The sequence below is a fragment of the Ceratotherium simum genome, chromosome 17 (assembly GCF_057802395.1).
Source record: "Ceratotherium simum simum isolate JZ-2026a chromosome 17, ASM5780239v1, whole genome shotgun sequence".
Classification (NCBI taxonomy): domain Eukaryota; kingdom Metazoa; phylum Chordata; class Mammalia; order Perissodactyla; family Rhinocerotidae; genus Ceratotherium; species Ceratotherium simum.
Genome location: NC_141916.1, coordinates 28,980,481 through 29,001,879, shown reverse-complemented (window position 1 = coordinate 29,001,879; position 21,399 = coordinate 28,980,481). Strand labels below are relative to the sequence as shown.

At 35.5% G+C, this 21,399-nt stretch overlaps 1 protein-coding gene and 1 long non-coding RNA gene across 2 annotated transcripts in view; one reads left to right on the top strand and one right to left on the bottom strand.

The window, feature by feature from the left end:
- The window catches only part of LOC147914763 (uncharacterized), a 108,665-nt gene that overhangs the window by 24,694 nt on the left and 62,572 nt on the right, over positions 1-21,399 (top strand). The window lies entirely within an intron of this gene.
- The window catches only part of CPNE8 (copine 8), a 204,262-nt gene continuing 183,011 nt past the window's right edge, over positions 149-21,399 (bottom strand). The window contains exons 17-20 of the mRNA XM_004441153.3: positions 17,627-17,729; positions 15,963-16,020; positions 10,613-10,686; positions 149-1,881 (exon numbers count right to left, since the gene is read on the bottom strand). Of these exons, the coding sequence (XP_004441210.1) occupies positions 1,693-1,881; positions 10,613-10,686; positions 15,963-16,020; positions 17,627-17,729 (424 nt within the window). The 3' untranslated portion in view covers positions 149-1,692. The remainder of the gene's footprint in view (positions 1,882-10,612; positions 10,687-15,962; positions 16,021-17,626; positions 17,730-21,399) is intronic.

The window sequence follows — 21,399 nt, the reverse complement described above, 5'->3', positions numbered from 1 at the left end:
GATCTTATTTATTTCTGATTTTTGGACTGATGAATGAAGGTAAATAAAAAATCTGTAGGTTAATAAACTATATTGGCATAAATATTTAAGATCAGTAAAGAAATCATCAGACTCCATGTCATTCATACATAAAATTTACAGAGCAAAGTTATCCTTTTAAAGATTTTAATACATACTTAAAAATGGACAATTTAGTATTACATAATTGTATAATATTGATACTGTTAGATATGTGGATGTATATATTTTTCTTTTCAGTAAAATAGTTTCATGCTTATAAAAGTCACCCTAAGTCAATTTGGGACAAAGAGAACAACATACAGTAGAAATAAACCAAGTAGTAAATAGGGTATAAATAAGGAAAAATATTATAAAGCAGTTACATTGTTGACACAGAAGAAAAAAATAAATACACTTTTCTATTATTTGAAGGCAATTCACAATCATTTCCAGGAATTCTGTGAGAATTTAAGGCCATTTGTTCTAAAGAAATGCTTTAATTGAGACACAACGTCACAAAATTGTAATTCTTGTAAAAACTGTACATGCAAAAACTCTTTACAATTAATTGTGGACAGGCAGATCAGTAGATAGGAGTAGGTTATTTCACAAATGTGTTGTGCACTAAGTCACATGGTTGTGTATATTTAACTGGGAATTTCACAAAAAACTTCCAGCCTGTGCACCCTGCGTGGCAACGTGGAAAGGTGATTGATTACAAGGAACCCAAATCAAGAGAGCCAGTATCCCTTTGAATTAAAATATCTAGACAAGGTATAATGGAATAAAAAGTTTAAAACTTCTGCTACATAGTTCACAGTTAAATATTCTGGGTTTTAGTCTTTCTAAATAGCATTATAATATAAAGATGCTACTTTTTACACAAGGTATTTTCTGTGCATTTACAGTTCACGATGTTTGACTTTTTATTATTTTTACTTAGCACTACAAAACAAAAACTGACTGCAGTCTAAATTTACAACCCAAACTCCATGAAAAATGCATGTTCTTACGGGATACACATCTGCTAAGCTTAAACTCCCATACTCGGCAAACAGTGCAGAGAGACTGATTCATAAGCAGATGCAGCTTCATAAGACAATTCATTTACTAAGAAATATGAAAGTATCTTTCCTTTCCCTTGTTTGCAATTGTATTTGTCCAGACAGTCATTCAAAGAGATATTGCTCTTGTGATTATAGCTATTGCAATTTAGAAGACAAAGGATTCAATATTCAAAACTCTTATTCTTAAGAACAGTTATAAAAGTATTGAAATTTAAAAAGTAGTAACATGTAAACATTGATACAGAGAGACTGCCTTCCTATACACACAGCAGTCGAGGACAATATTTGAGTTAAAAACATAGTTTGTGCTTTTTTCCAACAATACATTGGAAATTAGCTGTTTCTGTCAAAAAAAAAAAAAAAGTTAAAGATTCAGAGAAGACATCCATATTTTGCTTCAAGCATTTAAACAATTTTTCTGTTGCTCATGGAACAATCATATTTACAGTTTTGGTTTAGGAGGAGAATTAATTTTGGATCCCAGAAAGCATATTAACCAGTACTGCTGAAACCCAACTGAGAAAAGTTTATCTCATTCCCTGGTTCGTGACAGAGCACCAGGAGCAAAGAATTGACTCAGCAGTTCTAAGTGATGTGTAGTTAGCATTAGCATCTCAGAGCACAGTCATATTTGAGTCTGCAACAGATGTGTAGGTGGGGTGTACGGGGGAGGCGCAGGCGATGGCTTGATTCCTCGGGCCCTCATGTAGGAGAGAAACTGCTCAGGGATCTCGGCTAGGACATCTTTAGCCAATCTAGCCATGCTCAGGATGTGGTTTCCGCTTCTGTCAATATAATCCCTGAATGGCACGAACTAAAACAAAGGTGAAAGAAAGTTATTTCACAGACTTTAGCAAGCTATTTAACAGACACAAATATCAGCACATGCTGATGGATAATAATTACTAGGCATTTTAAAGATATTTGATTCATTACAAATAGCTATAACAGAGACCAAAATTTTCTAATATATATTTTATCTAAAAAGGAATGTAATTGTTTCCCCCCATAACTCATGTCTCCTGGTCTCGATACACCCATCGTGTTGCTACATGTGTTCTGTAGTTTTGAGTTCTGTACCTAGCCTGACTCCCAATAGGATGGAGCACTGATCCTCCTCAGGGCTCAGTTTCCTGTCAAATGGAGTTAATAGATGACTAATTTCAGCTTTCAATGCAGAAATATTACCCAACTCGAGGTAAAAAAAAAAATAGTGTATATCGTTAAGGAGTCCTAAACACATGTAAAGTGTTTTTAATTGTTACTTGAATATCAAGGGCCAGCCCTGGTGGGCTAGTGGTTAAGATTCGGCGCTCTCACTGCTGCGCCGGGTTCGTTTCTTGATCAGGGAATCGCACCACCATCTGTCGGTTGTCATACTGTGGCGGCTGCGTGTTGCTGTGATGCTGACAGCTATGCCACTGGTATTTCAAATAACAGCCAGAGTCACCCATGGTGGACAGGTTTCGGTGAAGCTTCCAGACTAAGACAGATTAGGAAGAAGTACCTGGCTACCCACTTCCGAAGAAAACTGCCCATGAAAACTCTAAGAATAGCAGTGGAGCATTGTCTGATATAGTGCTGGAAGGTGAGAGGATGGCGCAAAAAGATTGGGCAGTATACAGCGCTGCTGTACACAGGTGTGCTAGGAGTCGGAATCGACTCAACAGCACTAACAGAACATCAAATCACATGGACAATGAATATAAAATTCACACAGTTCATATTAGTAGGAACCTGATATATTCAGTACATTGAGTCTTGCCCCAATCTTGGTTTTTTTTATATGTTATGTGGAAAGGCAAACAAACAAACAAAAGAACTCAGCATGAGATTTTGGCATATTTCTTATTGAAATATCATCATTCTTATTTTTACATCATATAAAAATGGTGGCTATATCTTTATGTAAGCAATTATGTGAGAGCCCTTATCAGCTCAGCACCAAATACTCCGGCAATAGATTGCCTGATTTCACTCTCATTTATAATGGTTACTTAAGTTAATAAACATTGTGCTGTTTGAGGGCATTAGTTCAATTTCCCCTTAAAGACATGATGATTCTTGAAGCAACTTGGAAATGATTGGAACTGTTAATGTTGTGATAGTTTGGGAACACAGTAATTTTAGGTCTTAGATAAAGGCACAGTGAGGACATTTTAGGAGGTGGAATAATTTCTAAGTATAATATCTAAATGTTTGAATTAAATCATTTTTTTTCCTCCAGAGAGTGAGCCCCCTCTCATCTCATACTGTAACAGAACTATTTTAAATTTATTTTGAAAAACTCACTTTTGATTTAGGCAGTTATCAAGATGTGCTTTCAGAAAACAACTGTTATTAGGAAGTAGGTTTTAAAATGGTCAGGTTGCCAAGTTAAAATTCATCAAATAGCAGGTGTAATACCTTTTATGCAGTGAAAGCAGCCTCTTTTTTCTTTTTTTTTACAGGGAAGGATTCACCCTGAGCTAATATCTGTTGCCAATCTTTCCTTTTTTTTTTTTTTCCTCCCCAAAGCCCCAGTACATGGTTGTATATTCTAGTTGTAAGTCCTTCTAGTTCTTCTATGTGAGCCACTGCCACAGCATGGCAACTGACAGACAGGTGGTGTGGTTCCTTGACCAGGAAATGAACCCAGGCTGCCAAAGCAGTGAGAGCACCGAACTTGAACCACTAGGCTATCAGGGCTGGCTCAAAAGCAGGCTCTTTTAAGGAAGAGTTGAAAATCACTCCTCTCTTTTTAAAATAAGACACACCATAGGCAGAAGCATACCTATACAACTATAACTATACCCTATCTCTGTTGCTACCAGGAGGAAAACTCAGCACAGCTTTTAGAAAAGTGTGATAGGAAGGTGACAAGTCTTTCTCTTAGCCCTGTAGGTAGCTAAGTAAGGGTAAGAAAAGACTAACAGAGCGAACATAATCTTCAGCTGAGAAGAGAACTAGGCAGATGTGAACTTTTGTGAAGTCATAGCATCTAACTTTGGACAAGACTTGACATTTTTAACAAAAAATCAAAGAGGTGCAAAAAAAAGCTAAGGTTTCTTTTTCTCTCTGAAACTATAATTAGAAAAGTGAGAAAATAGGAGTCAACATAGTTAAGGATTAATGAGAAAAAGATATCTAATTGCAGCTATAGTTTATTTTATCTGTATTTCAAAAGGCATAGTATTTTAAAAATAAACATTGAGTAATGTTGGTATGGTTAGTAAACGCGTAATTATTTTTTAAACTATTTTTTAATAGAGTTCAGGTTTTTGTTTTCCTTTTTTTTGTGAGGAAGACCAGCCCTGAGCTAACATCCATGCCAATCCTCCTCTTTTTTTTTTGCTGAGGAAGATTGGCCCTGGGCTAACATCCATGCCCATCTTCCTCCACTTTATATGGGACGCCACCACAGCATGGCTTTGACAAGTGGTGCATCGGTGCACGACCGGCATCTGAACCCGGGCCACCAATAGTGGAGCACGTGCACTTAACTGCTATGCCACAGGGCTCGCCCCTAGAGTTCAGTTTTTCAAAATTCTGTAGCTAATACCTACATTTCAGGGAAGTGACAACACCTCTGGCAAAAGTGGACACTTCTCTAGGGAAAGGGAGATCTCACCTGCTAGTGTCTTTCCTTTGCTCAGCTTTGCTCTAATATTTTCCTTTGATTCTTTACCTTTCTCCTACACCACAGACATTAAACTCATTTATATTTTTACCCCCTATTCATACAAACTCTGGAATTGGACTTCCCAGGTTCAGAGGCTGGTTCTGTGGCTTATTAGCTGCACGATCTTGGACAACTTACTTTCCACTCTTTGCCTCAGTTTCCTCTTCTATAAAATGAGGATAATGATAATAACCTCTACTTCATTAGGTTGTTGTATTAAATAAGTTAACATGTAAAGTGCTTAAAGCAGTGTTCAACTCATATTATGTACTATATGTGATAGCTGTCATTATCATCATTACTACGGCTATTCATCCATTTGTACATTTATATTTTCAATATAAATATGATCTATTCTTTAATAGTTTTTTATTTACATTCATATCAAACATTAAATGGAAGGAATATTCTTATCAATTTTATCTCTTTCAAAGTCAGGTACACTACCAGCATTGTAATCTAAAACAGTAATTCCTGGCCTTTCTGTTATTTTAAACACCTGCTGTTTCACCTTTCCAGCAAATGATATAAGATGTGCTAACTTTTTTTATTGAAGTGAATTAAAATTCATTTTTAAGAATGTTACAAAACTCTGGAATGTTAAAACTAAGATTCACAACCACTCTTCTGACAATACTTATAGTTCTACTCATCTTTAAAACATGTTTATAAATAATGGGTAAAAAGAAATCTTAGTTTCAGCCAAGGGGGGAATATAGATCACATTTAACTTAAGTTTGTTAAGTGGGGGCACAGATCCTGTTACGCTCCTTCAGTATTAAGGGACTTTGCCCCCCTATCCCTCCCCCGGATCGAGAATCACTGTCATCGAAAGTTACTGTTATCAACAGGAGTACACCCCATCCACATGTGTGTTGGGAGCAGACAAAAACATGTTGAGAACTTTCTACTCATTAACCTAAATTATCTAAACCTTTTCCAAAGGAACATTCATCTCTTCAGTCATGTCAACAGGTACTCTCCTCAGTGAGAGATGAAAATGACAAGGGACTTCATTTCCTTTACCTCTTATTAATGTTGAATCTTACAGTTTTCATGAAAAAATATGCCCCCTTTCTTCTCAGAACTACTGCTCGATATCCTTTTACAATCAGTTTTCCACTCAACTTCTCAGACCACTCTGTTTATTGTCTCTTTTAATCATCCATTTCTGACCACTGTCTCTGGGGACCTCCTGTTCAAAATAATGCCCGCATATTTGTGAATGCGTGTTGATCATTGACTCTTACCACAATTTAACCTGGACTCTTAAAATATCCAGTTTAGAGGAATAAATCAATTTTTCCTTTGTACTCATTTATCACATTCATATGAAGAATACCAATAAATGCATTCTGTCTGTAGAAATATCTATAAGTTGATACTACTACATCTCTCTTTGAGCAGCCATTCAGTACAAGGAAAATGTTCCACACGGCTGCTCTCATGGCGGGCTTTGCCTATTTGTGAAAACAAGTTTGAATCAGTTTGGGCAAATGGGCTCTTAGTTGCTGTTCTGCTCAATTTTACTTGATTGTTCCCACTGTGCAGAGCTCCATTAGTGATTTTCAAGTCTCAGCCTTCAAGGTTATTATTCTCCTTTTAATGGAAAATATGATTTAAATATAATTTTTAAGGAAATGATAGGCTGGCCAGCAGCTGCATGCAACCAGGAGAAATGACACTGCACTATACACAATGGCCAATCCATAACACAAACAAACAAACAGAAAGCCTTCTACATATACTGATTTAAGAAAATAACTCATTTAACTTTTAGAATAACAACCGCACGATCTCATCCTGCTTACTGTTTATACTATAGTCATATGAGATTGAATCTTGAGGCAATGAATATAATCACACACAAGGCTGACTACAGCCTCATATGTAAAGGTACAGCTACTGTGAAATAGTCACATAAAAATGTCACTATTGACATTCCCATTGGACTATGCCAATGTACTAACTAATAATAATAACTGATACTGACATTAATGCATTTATTGAGCAACCAGTAGGTAGGAGGGCTTCTGCTAAAAGACACAAATATAATATCTCATTTAATTTTTATAAGCATGTTATCTATATTTTGAATTTACAGAAGAGGAAACCGAAACTTAGAGAGTTTAATTAACTTATCCAGGATTAGACAGTTATAAATAACAGAGTCATTATTTGAACCCAAATTGATCTGACTCTGAAACATTATCCACTACAGCAATATGAAAAGGAAAATAGATCCTAATAATCTCAGAGTTTTACCTTTTAGGAGAATAGGTGTGTTATAACAGAAAGAACACAGGTTTTGGAATCAGAACTCTGTTGGAAATTTGGATCTACCAATTTATGACTTAAACAATTTTGCCCAAGTTGTTTAACATCCCATCTTGGGACTCAGTTTCCTTATTTATACATTACTATAAGGCAAAAAGTGGTCAGTATTTTTAAGAAGTTATAAAGTGATATGTGAATAAAATGAAGGAAAGGGGAAATTAGTTCAAGTGTGTGAGAGGGCTTTGTGAAAGGTTGTAGAGTGGGCAGTTTCAAAATGTAGGATTTTAATCGGCACAGATGAAGAGAAAGAGTATTCCAGGTAGAAACAGAGAAAATAAAAGCAAAAACAATGGAAATATGTCATAAAATGACAGTTAGTTGTCTTATTTGTCTAGACAAAGTGTGTGTGTCTGTGTGTGTGGGTGTTTGTGCGTTTAGCTAAAGAGGAAAATTGGGGTCAGGTTATGGAGAATCTTAAACGCTATGCTTAGGTTTCAGAACAAAGTTATACAGAATGCTTGTTAAGATCTTTAGAATCAGATATTTTAAGATTAAATCCTGATTCCACTTCTTACTAGCTAGGTGAGTATAGACAAGAGGAATTAAACCTCATATCTTCTTTTGTAAAATGTGGTAATCAAAGTACCTGTCTCATAAACTCAAGTAAGGATTGAGTGAAGTAATGCTATAGCTCTTAGCCTGCCTAGTATATGAAGGACTTAATAAATGATTAAATATTATTATTATATGAAGAAATTGGATGCCACTTAAGATTTGACATAATGAAAACCCCATCTACTACCCCCAACTGTCCGCTGAAACTCAGCTACCTTAGGCATTTTTTATTATTTGCAGCCTTAAGCTTTTGTTTATCCACTTAAGAAATTGGAGTGTCACTATTATCTTGATTAGCCTCAACATGTAAGAAAGTAGCAAAAAAGTAAGAGAGCCTAAAAAGACCCGATTTTCTGATAATATTTTACCCAGCAGTGTTTATAGCATTGATTAGAATGGCTTAGATATTTTCTGATGTTGGGAAGGTTGACAAGGTTATCCTTGGTGTGCCCTTGCAACTCCAATATTCTAAGTATTCAAGAATATTTCTATTCTTGAAAATAACTCATTTGGAAAACGTTTTAGTGCATGGTACAACCTAGAAAACTGTGATTGGTGGAATGTTTTTTAAACCTTACTTAAGGTAAGAGGGAGGATGCTAATTCTTCTTCAATGCAATGTGATATGTAAATGATTACCTTGCTCACTATTTTTAAAAGACCAATTACCATTTAGGAACTTTGCCATGAAATTCGAAAAGGTGCACCAAATCTCCTTAACTAAATGTAGGCACGTAAGCCAAGATGTCACTTTCATTTAGGAAACTACCAATTCTCTGGGAACATTTTAATTTCCTATTCAGTATGTGTAAGATCCAATGGCTCTTTCAGTTCAACTTTATGAGGGAGAATCCCTTGAGTGTTCACCTATACCCCAGGTGCCTTCAAAATCTTTGGGGATCCCAGTGTCACTTGATAGTGGTAGACTGGTCTCAAGAACTCTGACTTTCAAGGAGAGGAAACATATAATTATACTAATATATACCTTATACTGATGAGTATTAAAGTATTTTCATGTGTTATTTCCTCTGAGACTCACAACATCATGGAAAGAGCAGAGATGAAAGAATTTAAAGTCTAGACCTAATGAAATAAAGGCTTAGAGAGATTTATTGACTTGTTCAAGACCAGAGTGACAATAATATAATTTCATAGATCTGGGTCCTATGTCAATATTCTGTCCAATGTAGTGTATCCATTGGGAAGCTAAATACTTTTGTGATCAAGGGCATTTTTATTTTATAAATGCTAATAGGCATGACTTTTGGTTGTCACTAACATAACATATTAGTCCTCTTAAAGGAAACCTTAATGATATGAGCAATTTTAACTACTTCTTAAGGGAGAAAGTAATACCACATTTCTCATAAGCATCATTTAGATGATACTATGAGATATGGAGTTGCCTCTGTTATCTTTGTAAAAATGCATTATCAGAGCAACCTAACACATTTGAAAGGACTTCAAATTCATACTTCCCTTCCGTAATTTGATTTTTTGGAAACTGTGAGCCAGACATTAAGGAGAGCTTTTAGATAAAGTGTAATTACTTGGACCTATAATTATGTTAATGAGGTTAAGTTGAATAATCATGTGTCTAATTATGAAAACAAAACACAATGAGATTCTTAAACAGATGACCACATCACCATGTTCCCTTTCTCAGCTGCTTTTAACCTAATCATTCATGTATGTGTGCTTTTTACTCTACCAAGAACATTAGGTTAAAAATTTAAATCATAATTAACTGTTTTTTTAAAATAGATATTTCTATTTGAAAATTAAATTTTACAGACTGATGAAGAACAATGCTTTTTTAATCTTTGCCAACTTAATCTTTATGTTATCATATTTACAGATTATTTTATATTATTTTCTCCTTCAAATTATTTTAATCATTTTCTAATTGTATTTTACTGAGTTCTATTTCAGGAATGTATTTTATATACATTATCTCATTTAATCTTTACAATAATGCCAGAACATTGAAATTTAGAAAGCTTGCCCAAATTATCACAGTGGACAATCCAGGATTTGAGCCAAATTCTGTTGGATTCCAAATTAAATTTTCTTAATCACTGTATTATGGGTGAATATATAGATTATTATTTAGGAGATAATACTGAAGTCCATTGTTTCCTCCTCCAAAACTTTTATATCATGTGCTTAAATGGTACTGAGACCTTCTTCCCTTTCCTATTTAAAAAGATGTACTTCAAAGTCTTTTTTCCCTTTTGATATCCTAAAAGATACGGAGACTCTGAAGTATGCAGAAATTTAGTTGAATTAACTCTTTGCTTTCAATTATAAATTTTAACTATATTAGTTACTGATTTTTTCCTTTCTAGTCACTCCCAGAGTAGTAGGCTTTACTTAAGTATTTTCTTGATTCTAATAAAATTATGAATCATATATGTATAATATATATTATTATATATATTAATTATGGTTTTTATATTACTGTATTATTATATATTTGTATATGACATATATTTTATATATAATTTATATATAATTTTAAGATCTATTTCTCCACATTTATAACCATAATCTACAGGGGAAATTGAAAATATCTATATTTTTGCTTTTTTCCCTATTAAGTTTACTTACTCTGAATACGTATCAGCTGTCTTAAAATATATTTAGTTTTTGATGAGGACTAAATAATGAATGGATAAGCATCATTAAAAAGCCCATTATGTTTTTAGCTTCTAATTTCACTAAAGATCTCAATAATATTTTCTGGTAATAATAAAGCAAGAAAAGGCACTTATTAACATTTCTATTTTGGATATGGTAAACCTGAAGTACAGGGGAAGGACCTGGGTCCTTATTCTAGGCCCTGTTACTTACATGCACCAGAGAGAATCAACCAATTAAATTAAACAGCACCTGAGACTCCTGATTTCAATTTAAGTTGTTTATTTACAAATCAGAGCTGACACAGGCTCTTCACCATGAACAAAATAAATAATTTTCATTAAATTTCTTACCTGCACAATGTCCCTTTCAGCATATTTTCCTCTGGAGGAAACTCTTATATTGTCTCCATCCAATTCGATCATTGCTTGAAAATAAAATAGGATCATTTATCCAGTGCATTTTAGCCATATACTAACACAATGTAGGCAACAAGGAAATCAAGATGTATGAAGTAGCAATACGTCCTCTGTAAAAGGAGAAAGCTTATTGATCTCTTCATCTTCTAAGTCAGTTTTCCCACAAAACTCAGGACTGAGTACAAATTTTACCAGTGAAGCAAGCAAGCCAAGACCTCATGTAACCCTTGGAAAGATGAGAAGAGCCAACGCAGTATAGAAGTCTTTAGGTACATCTCCCCATCCTAGGAGTTCTCAATTCTGGGTTACATGCTTACATGACTCATTGGGCAAGTCAGGCTAATCAATTCAATTTTAATTTTTTCTTTCTAATTTAGGAAACTTGGCACTAATCATTACAGAATTTCCAATAACAACTTGAACTTTATTCTCGTTGAAACTACAAAGTTATATATCCATATTGCCCAATTTCCACTTTATAAATAGATTTAAAAACAAAGAGGCATTGGCTCTGTTCTTATATTGATTGGATAAAGTATAGTCTTTCTGAAGTAAAGTATGATATTTTTGTTGGTTAAGAAACAATTTCAACATTACAGACATCAGCTGGTATTTGGGAATGCTGTGATATAATGGGACAGCTGGTGATACAGTAATGTTATGCTGCAATTTAGAACATTTTCCAGAGTTTATTAAGTTTTCAGTGAGAATTCTCTAAATAATTAATTACATGAGGAATGCTAATTTGTGCTTAAAGTATAATTCTATTACCGATAATTCATTTTGTATACACATGACTTTCACCAGACTCCGGAGAGCCACTTGCAATTATGTTTGCCTCTTCACCTGCCAAAATATATTGCTCAATCAGAATACAATCCTCACCTTTCTGTTATTTTCTTCAGTGCCTGGATAATGCATTTGGGTTAAAAATTTTGTTTTAAATTTTATTTTTCTACACATCTTCATGAGTCAATGTGTGGGCTGAAGCATCACTAGTACACATAATTGATAGCCACCACTCAATAATTTGCTTAGATATACATGTCATAATTTAGTAAAATGTGTACATGACCAATAAGAAGGTAATTAACTTATTCAGAATACAGAAGACCTACTTTTTCTCCCCTCCTTATTAGAGACGAAAATAAGAGAATTCATTATACTCAAATATTTTCAGTAGTTAATTCCTCCTTTTGGTCTAGGTTTGTTTTCAAAATTTTCATATTACTTTGAGACATAAATATACATTGATGGTGACATGCCAGCAACTGCAGAAACTTCTTTATTATCTTAATTTGCTAATAACTCATAATCATTACCCTACACTCACTCTAAAATGGAAAACAAGAATTAGATGATAATCTGAGTCTCACCTCCCCACAGTCCCTTACAGTCTCCATTGGCCTTTGTGGATTTTTCATTCCAATTAAAGAAAATGACAGTTAATCAGACAATAATGTATTAGAATGAGATCCCATAAAATAACTTCCACTTTTCAGCATGTTCTTCGGGTTAGAAGGGTGCAGGTAGCAAGAATGGGAGGCTACACTTTTGAGAGCAGGAAGAAGAGAAATGGTGTTTAAGTGGTGGAAGGGTGACATTCACCCTTCAGGTTCTCAGATCATCTGGTCCACCGAGGAGCCTGAGATTATAAGCCCCAGTTCCCCACCAGTACCTCTCCTTGGAAAAAAGCTATATGAGAGATAGATCTGCATTTCTTTCTAGCCATGGGAGACACAATGAAATTAGGACTCCTTCTACTTCTCCCCTTCTCCCAACTCAGATCAAAGCAGGTAGCCAGATGCTGCGTTAATTTGCCTTTTTGCCTTTTCAGGATGAAGAAATCCTGCCTTGAGAAATCTTTCTCTTAATGAAGGTGCTTTATAGAGGAGTGAAAAATCATTGGGGGAAAATTATACAGAAAGTCTTAAATTGTTCTTATTAAAATACAGAAATAAGAAATTTGAATACTCATTGATCTAATCGTTTATTCCTATTTCATCTACCTTCAAAGAATGAATAGAAAAATATTGCCTCTCTTGTCCATGCAAATAATGCCTTTCTGGTTAAAAATGTGTAGATGTTGGATTTAGGTGGTTAAATGATAAAATCTGCAAGTTTTAGGGCTGCCTGGTGTAGTGGTTAGGTACGTATGCTCTGCTTCAGCAGCCAAGGGTTCGAGGATTCGTATTCTGTGGCCAGACCTACACACTGCTCATCAAGCCATGCTGTGGTGACGTCCCATATACAAAATAGAGGAAGATTGGCACAGATGTTAGCTCAGTGACAATCTTCCTCAAGCAAAAAGAGGAAGATTGGCAGCAGATATTAGCTCAGGGCCAATCTTCCTCACCAAAAAAAAAAAAAAAATCTGCAAGTTTTGTTTCAGTCTTTTCCTATGTCAGTTTACATGTGTGATACATAAACTTAATCTGTGGTAGATTTGGAGGTGCAAGAGAAAGGTTATTCTGATAGGATAGCAGCAATTTGAATGTTAAGTTAGAGATTTTCTGTATTAAACATGAGTATTCTGTCCTTTTCTTCATAGTCATGGAGGGAAGAGATGTGTTTTGAGAGGAAAGAAAGAAAAATACTTTAGAGAAGCATCTATTGTCTCCTAGTGGAACAGTCTACTTTCTAGTACTGGGCCTGGAAGATGTTCTCTCCTCTAAAACCTCCATCATGATGCAAGCAGAAGCCAGGTGGTACAGGAGCCTAACTCCCTGTTTACATGTTTGTTGGAGGAAAGTTTCACTCTAACTCTGTGAGGAAACTCTCCTGGGAAAGCAACTTCCCTCTTTCTCTATAATGTTTACTTACTTTTCCACATGGAAAGAGGAGTGATTCACGGGATTATTAAGATTCAGGAGAAAGAACAGACCTTGATTCTCTTTCTTTTGGAGAGCCTATCCTCAGGTTGAAGGCAATTTCTCCCTGTGGCATGTTTAATAGGCAAGGCTCTGCCCCTGAATGGAGGAGGCCTGGAGATGAGGGGTGAGGTCATTTAATCTTGGGGGAAAAAAGGTAGTGAGAGGTCTGGTTCTGTGTATAGGTTAACCCAAATTCTCCAATTCTGCATTGCTAGCAATAAAGCTTATATTCTGGTGTCTGTCTGAGTGATTCCTGCATTTTTTTTTCCAGTTAGTTCAGAGAGGGAAATAATGAATTATCATACCTCAAAACTCTAATAAATAATTCATTGGGAACAAAAGACATGAAGAAAATAAATAGCCGTGGCAGTTGAGTGAGGGTAATACCCAAATAGCTGTGCCTGCCACTCTGAATAGAAATACACGACCAGAGGGCCGGCCCGGAGGCTTAGGGGTAAAGTGCACGTGCTCTGCTACTGGCGGCCTGGGTTCGGATCCTGGGCATGCACCGACGCACCGCTTGTCTGGCCATGCTGAGGTGCCGTCCCACATACAGCAACTAGAAGGATGTACAACTATGACACACAACTATCTACCGGGGCTTTGGGGAGAAAAGGGGAAAAAAAGGAGGAGGATTGGCAATAGATGTTAGCTCAGGGCGGGTCTTCCTCAGCAATTAAAGAGAAATACATGACCAGAAATATACATCAGGAAGGGTCTGTGGCTCTGTCTTCTTACATTATGTGTGGGGGTTCTTGAAGAACAAGTGACTGAGATTTACCATCTCTGGGGTCATACACCTAACGGTGGACTTCCATAGGAGTTTGGGAGACCTGAGATGTACTCAAGGAGAGGTGCATCCTTGAGAGGCAAAAGCAAATTAGTAGCGAAAGAAGAAAGCCTGAGTTATTTTAACCTAGCAATCAGTGACGTTTGTGAATCACAGTCTATCACTGATTAATGCAGATGATCAAGTGCACAAAGTGTTAACAAGAAAGATATGTCTTAGCTTTCCTGACTCCAAAGAGGTGGCTCAAATTCATGCCTGAAGCACAATGCAAACAGATGTGAATACACAGACAATGTTAGCAGAAGCAGCAGAAATCAGGGCTAAATGACTTTTGCTTTAGAAACTGGAAGATTATAATGATGCGAAGGGTGACCAGCCAAGCATGGAATCAAAGGAAGGAATTTCCAAAGTCAGCAATATGCCTGCCTGTGGTGCTTTACCTGAGACGGACTAATCTATACTATCCTCATGGAGGAGGCACTGGTGGTTAAATAAGAATCATCCTGTTGATGATCATACTATAATTAGCCACCTACGCGCCTAAATTAACCTATAATGTACCAAAGGGTGTTCCAGATATTCTATAATTATTCTCATTTCCAAAGTCCCACGCTAAATAAACTGTCCTTGTTGGTGTAAAAACACCTGAACCAGGTGAATGTCATGTGGTCATACAGTTGCTGTCTAGCATAGAGTTCTCTTAAAGGAATTCACCAGATGACTAGCAACATGTCCTTAAAGAAGTTTACCAGAGGGGAAGGGAGGAGGGAGGAGGGCGAAAGGGATAATTCGGCACATGTGTGTGGTGATGGGTTGTAATTGGTATTTGAGTGGTGAACATGATGTAATCTATGCAGAAATAGAAGTATAATGATGTACGCCTGAAATTTATACAATGTTATCAACCAATGTTACTGCAATAAACAAAAAATTAAAATAAAAAAATAAGAAGTTTACCCAGATCGCTAGTTACACAAACGCCTGTCACTTAATTGGCATTTGAGCAAGGCCTGGCCCAAACAGAAAACTGAGTATTAAGTCAATTTAGCATAATTATATAAAGTCACATTAAATCTCAGATGGTCAGTTCCATTTTCATCTTACTTTGCTCTTTCACGTAACAGAACTTATGTAGTTATAAAGCTAATGTCTAGCAACTAGCCAGGGTCTGGAAATCCATTAAAGTAGTATATTATGCTTGTGTTAACATTTCTATTCACAACCTAATGGTTTATTAATTTAGCACTCATTCTTCAAGGTTTTTAGTGAACCCAGAGTGTGTTTTGCCTTGGGAACAAAAACTCAATTTATCACTCTGTCAGTCTTAAGACATATTATTTTGAGGTACAAACCATCTCTAATGAAATGGAAAGCTACATGTTGAATTAATCTATACTAGAGAGATGATGTCCTACTTAGAGGACAATCTTTTAATTTGCTCACCTTGACAGACCTCATTGTGAGATATCTATATTTATGTCAATACGTACGTGAGCATTACACACAAATTCACATGCACATTCACATTCTTACATGTGAAAAAGAGTGATAGAAACCTAAGAGCATGTTGCTTCAGATTTAATAAACTCCCAGGGAATACTACTGAAATTTTATTACTCACCATCAAATTCTGCTGGTCCAACACCTACTATAATTATTGACATTGGAAGTTTTGAAGCCTTCAAAGAGAACACACAATTAGTTCACAATCAAGAAACTGAGTTATTAAGAAAAGAGTTAAGAATTAAGAAGAAAATATCCTGAGTTTTAGTTGATATTTTTTCACAGATGTTCTTTAAATAGTTTTGAACGTATTTAAAATTAACTTGATTCCACTTTTATCCTTTCTGAGCTCAGTACATACACTAATTCAGCAGGATGTTCTTCAGGAATGATCAGCCTTGAATAAGATAAAAAACAAAAAGCATGGAGCATCTGCTCTCACTTGCTACTCTCAGCCAAAATCTTCCTAAGCTGACTTTGGGTATCTTTGGTCTCTTTTTTCATGTTCTCTCTCCTTTCAAAAATCTTTCAGTTTCTAAAGGGGAAAAAAAGGTGCCATATTTGTGAAACAGTAGTACCTTACTCCAGCTCATTTATAGCCAGGGTTAGGAAAAGCAATTTCCATAGTAAATGAGTGAATACAAATGATAATTACATCAAGTTATTATTAGTATGATTAATTGATGTATTAAAATCCATGAAATTGTGTGGGATACTGAATATTTGATGTTACAGTATATTTTTCCATCATATGTGTCACTTAAATAATTTAATGATAAGAATGTGAGATCCAGCAACATACAGATGGAACACTATAGCAACCACATCTTCAGCTATAAAGGTCCCTAAATTATGAATAATTGTTCCTCAGTGCATCATGTCCTATTAGTTTAAACCTAAACAATTAAGTCCATATTTTAAAGTGTACACTAATGTCACTGAAAGAATATAAAGAAAATCAAGATAAATTCAGCCCAAGTGTGTCTAGTTAAAAAATAAACAAACAAATAAATGTGTAAGCCTTTACCTCTCCTCCTTTCTGTGTTTAGTTTTTCTAAGTATATGTCTATAAAGCATTTGATTTTTTTTCCCCACATGTAATTATTTTTTTCTCACACCAAACAGCTAATTATATTTCCTCTATGCTATTAATAAATATGAGGTATGATAAACAATTCATTCATGCAACCCATTTTTGTTAAATTTCTACTTTGTGCCAAACCTGGATATAGAAAGGTAAGTAAAAACAGATAATTTTATAGATTACAATCTAGTAAATATAGATTTTACAGATTATAATCTAATACAGAAGACAATCAATAATCATAAAAAATAAACACATAATTAGGAATTATAATGAGAAGAATGGTTTTTTAATCAAGTCCAGTTCCTATCCAGTTCTATAGAAATAGGAATTAGCCAGCACAGTTCTCTGGGAACTGAAATGTAAATACTAAGAAATAATCTGTACAAATCGTAAGATTGTATACAAGTAGGTCAAACTAACAGAGATAAACAGACTCATGCACATGAAGATAATGCTATTATTATTTTTTTTTCTGGAAATAATTTTGTTATAACTCAATTATCCACACTTCTTAGCTTGGTCCTTATGGATCAACGGTACAATGTGAGTTGTCTGGATAAGGTTAAGAACACAATCGGCTGCAAAGGCATGGACATTTTGTTTCTCTGTTAGGTCAGATAAGTAGACCCTAGTCTCAACCTAAGTAGCACCATGCTGTCACTTAGCCAGCCCAGGACTGAACGACCCCTACTCACGTTAACTATGGACTCCTTAGTTTGAGCCATATCCGAGATAACACCATCTGTCACAATCAGGAGCACAAAATACTGGGAGCCATCCTTTACGGAAGAAGCATATCTGAAAGGCAACAAAAAGGTAAGGAATACCATAGAAAATAAAACAGTTCCTCTCTATGTGATGGTTGCTAAATATAATTTGGAATAGTCAACAAACTTTTTAATCTCAAGAAAATATTTAAACATATGTTAGGAGCTTACATATGCAAACTCTCAAAATATACGTTTTTTCTGAAATAGCAGACTGGAATAACAGAAATATTACTACATGCCAGCACACAGAAATGCCTGGCTGCCTTAGAAGATCATTCACTAATAAAAGGCAAGCTGGATGACAGTATGCTTAGCACAGAGAAATGGATATAGATTTTGGAAAACAGACATCCTGGCTAAGCAACACATTACGTGTACGATCATCAGTAAATTACTTTAAGCTTTATTTTCTTACCTTTAAAATTGAGATAATATATCTTTGTATTACTGAATGAATAAAGAAATTACATGTATGATACTTAGTATACAATACAATTCTACAAGTGGGAGAAATAATCAAAAATGCTTTTTCTTTCGGAACTAGACAGAGGTGAAAGTTGCACGACATTGTGAATGTGCTAAACATCATTGAATTGCACACTTTAAAAAGGTTACTTTTATGTTATGTGAATTTCACCGAAATAAAAAAATGCAATAGAAGAAATGCTTTTTGCCACATCCATAATTCAAGTTCTTAATACATGTTAAATTGATGAAAGATGGGAAGAATGATAACAAAGACAAAAATCAGTTATGTAATAAGAACATATTCTAGCACTTGAAGAAGTTGATCAGAATTCTTGCCAAATAATACTCAGTAATTTAACAAATACGTTGTATGTTATTATATCTCTTTTTCCCATCACCTTCTATATTCTGAGTATCTAGATTACATTCTCAACAAGGATAACTTTTATGATTTTTAGTACTTAACTAGTATGCAGTTCATATCCAGTAATGAGAGAGCATTACCGTGCTCTTGGGAGATAGAGAGTAAACAAGAAGACTTTAGTCTACTTTTGTAAAAATCTTTGAGTAAATCATAGAACAACTGGGTTCAAGAAAACTCCCATTGATTGGCCAATGAAATTCCTTCACAACCTGAAGGACTCTAAGTGATCAAGTTTGAACAGATCTGGGACACACTAATAGCATAACAAGTCAGGGCAAAACTTATTTCTTGGAGAGCATAACTAACAACCATATCAACAAGAAAAAATTTACAGCTTTGCCATAGACTACAGAAACTAATAATTCCTTGTGCTGCTAATAAAATGATTGGTAATTTTACAGATTGATGAAGAGAATACAGTAAGTGTGGCATGTTCACACCCTGTAAAGATAATGTTGAACTGGTTCTACAACGTATGGTCAAAAATATTCCCACAATATTGAACGACTGATCTTGGACATTAAGGAATTTGTATTAATTTGATGGTAGCACAATCAATGGAAAAGAATCCAAAGCAGATATAAGCCAATTCTCCTCTTTTATGCTTAATTCTTTTTCTTTTTTTCTTTTTTTTTTTTTTTTAAAGATTTTATTTATTCATTTTTTTTCCCCCCAAAGCCCCAGTAGATAGTTGTATGTCATAGGTTCACATCCTTCTAGTTGCTGTACGTGGGACTCGGCCTCGCGTTGGACGGAGAAGTGGTGCCTTGGGGCGTGCCCGGGATCCGAACCCGGGCCGCCAGCATCAGAGCGCGCACACTTAACCGCTAAGCCACGGAGCCGGCCCTTAATTCTTTTTCTTAAGAAAAGAAGTCTGATAATCTCCGTCAGGAATCCATTTTTTAATTTTTAAATATCCATTATATTTTTTGTTTTAAAAAAGCATTTCTTACTGACTATACTTCAGAAACGTAGGGTTTTATATTTCATGTGATTAATGGAAGGCTAAAAATAGCAGTGAGAAAAGCTTCTACGAGTACAACAGTATCGTTTTTATGCTTTTCTTACCAAGCGATTCTCTTAAATTGGCAAATTTCTACTGGATTCAAAAACAAGATGAAAAGTTGAATATTATACAGTCTTGTAAATACCACTTCAAGTGGCTTAACTGTCTGATTTTCTTTCTTTTTTTTTTGTATTTACTTTTTATTTCTCATTCAATGCTTCTGGTTACCCATGGAGAAAGTCTCAGTTGTTGTTAGTATGTCTTTTTTCTCCAGCTTTATTAAGGTATAATTGGTGTTAATAAAACTGCACATAATTAATGTATACACTTTGATGAGTTTGGATATATGTATACACTTGTGTTACCATCAAAACAATCAAGGTAATAAACATACCCACCCATCACCTCCAAAAGTTTCCTTGTGTCCCTTTGTGTGTGTGTGGGTGTGTGTGGTAAGAACACATAACATGAAATCTACTCTCTTAGTAATTTTTGTTTTTTTTGTGAGGAAGATCAGCCCTGAGCTAACATCCATGCTAATCCTCCTCTTTTTGCTGAGGAAAACCAGCTCTGAGCTAACATCTATTGCCAATCCTCCTTTTTTTCCCCAAAGCCCCAGTAGATAGTTGTATGTCATAGTTGCACATCCTTCTAGTTGCTGTATGTGGGACGCGGCCTCAGCATGGCTGGAGAAGCAGTGCGTCGGTGCACGCCCAGGATCTGAACCCAGGCCACCAGTAGCAGAGCGCACGCACTTAACCCCTAAGCCACGGGGCCAGCCCTCTTAATAAATTTTTAAGTGCACAATACCTTATGGTTAACTAGAGGCACTATGTTGTATGGCAGAGCTCATGAATTTACTCATCTTGTATATCTGTAATTTTAAACCCATTGAACAACTACTCCTCATATCCTTTCACCCATCCCCCTAACCACCATTCTACTGCCTATTTCTGTATGTTTGACTATTTTAGATGCCTCATCTAAAAGGAGTCATGCAGTATTCATCCTTCTGTGACTGACTTACTTCACTTAGCATAATGCCTTCCAGGTCCATCCATGTTGTTGAAAATGGTAAGATTTCCCTCTTTTTAAGGCTGGATAATATTCCATTGTATGTATATACCACATTTTGTTTATCCATTCATTTGCCAATGGATATTTGGATTGTTTCCATGTCTCAGCTGTTGTGAATAATTCTGCCATGAACATAGGAGTGTAGATATCTTTTCGAGATCTGATTTCGATTCATTTGGATATATATGCAGAAATGGGATTGCTGGATCACATGGTAGCTCTATACTGTTTTTCATAGTGGCTGTACCAATTTACATTCCCACCAACAGTGTACAAGGGTTCCAATTTCTCTACATCTTCACCAACACTTATCTTTTTTTTTGGCCGGGGAAGATTGGCCCTGAGCTAACACCTGCGCCAATCTTCCTCTATTTTGTACGTGGGTCATCACCACAGTGTGGCCACTAACAAGTGGTGTAGGTCCACGCCCAGGAACTGAACCCGGGCTGCCAAAGCGCAGCGTGCTGAACTTAACCACTAGGTCACAGGGCCACCCAACACTCGTTATCTTTTGACTTTTTGATAATAGCCATCCTAACAGGTGTGAAGAGATAGCTCATTGTGGTTTTGGTTTGCATTTCCCTGATAAGTAATAATATTGAGAATCTTTACATACACCTCTTGACTATTTGAGTGTCTTCTTTGGCGAAATGTCTACTCAAGTCTTTTGCCCATTTTTAAATCAGGTATTGGTTTTTTGCTGTTGAGTTGTAGGAGTTCTTT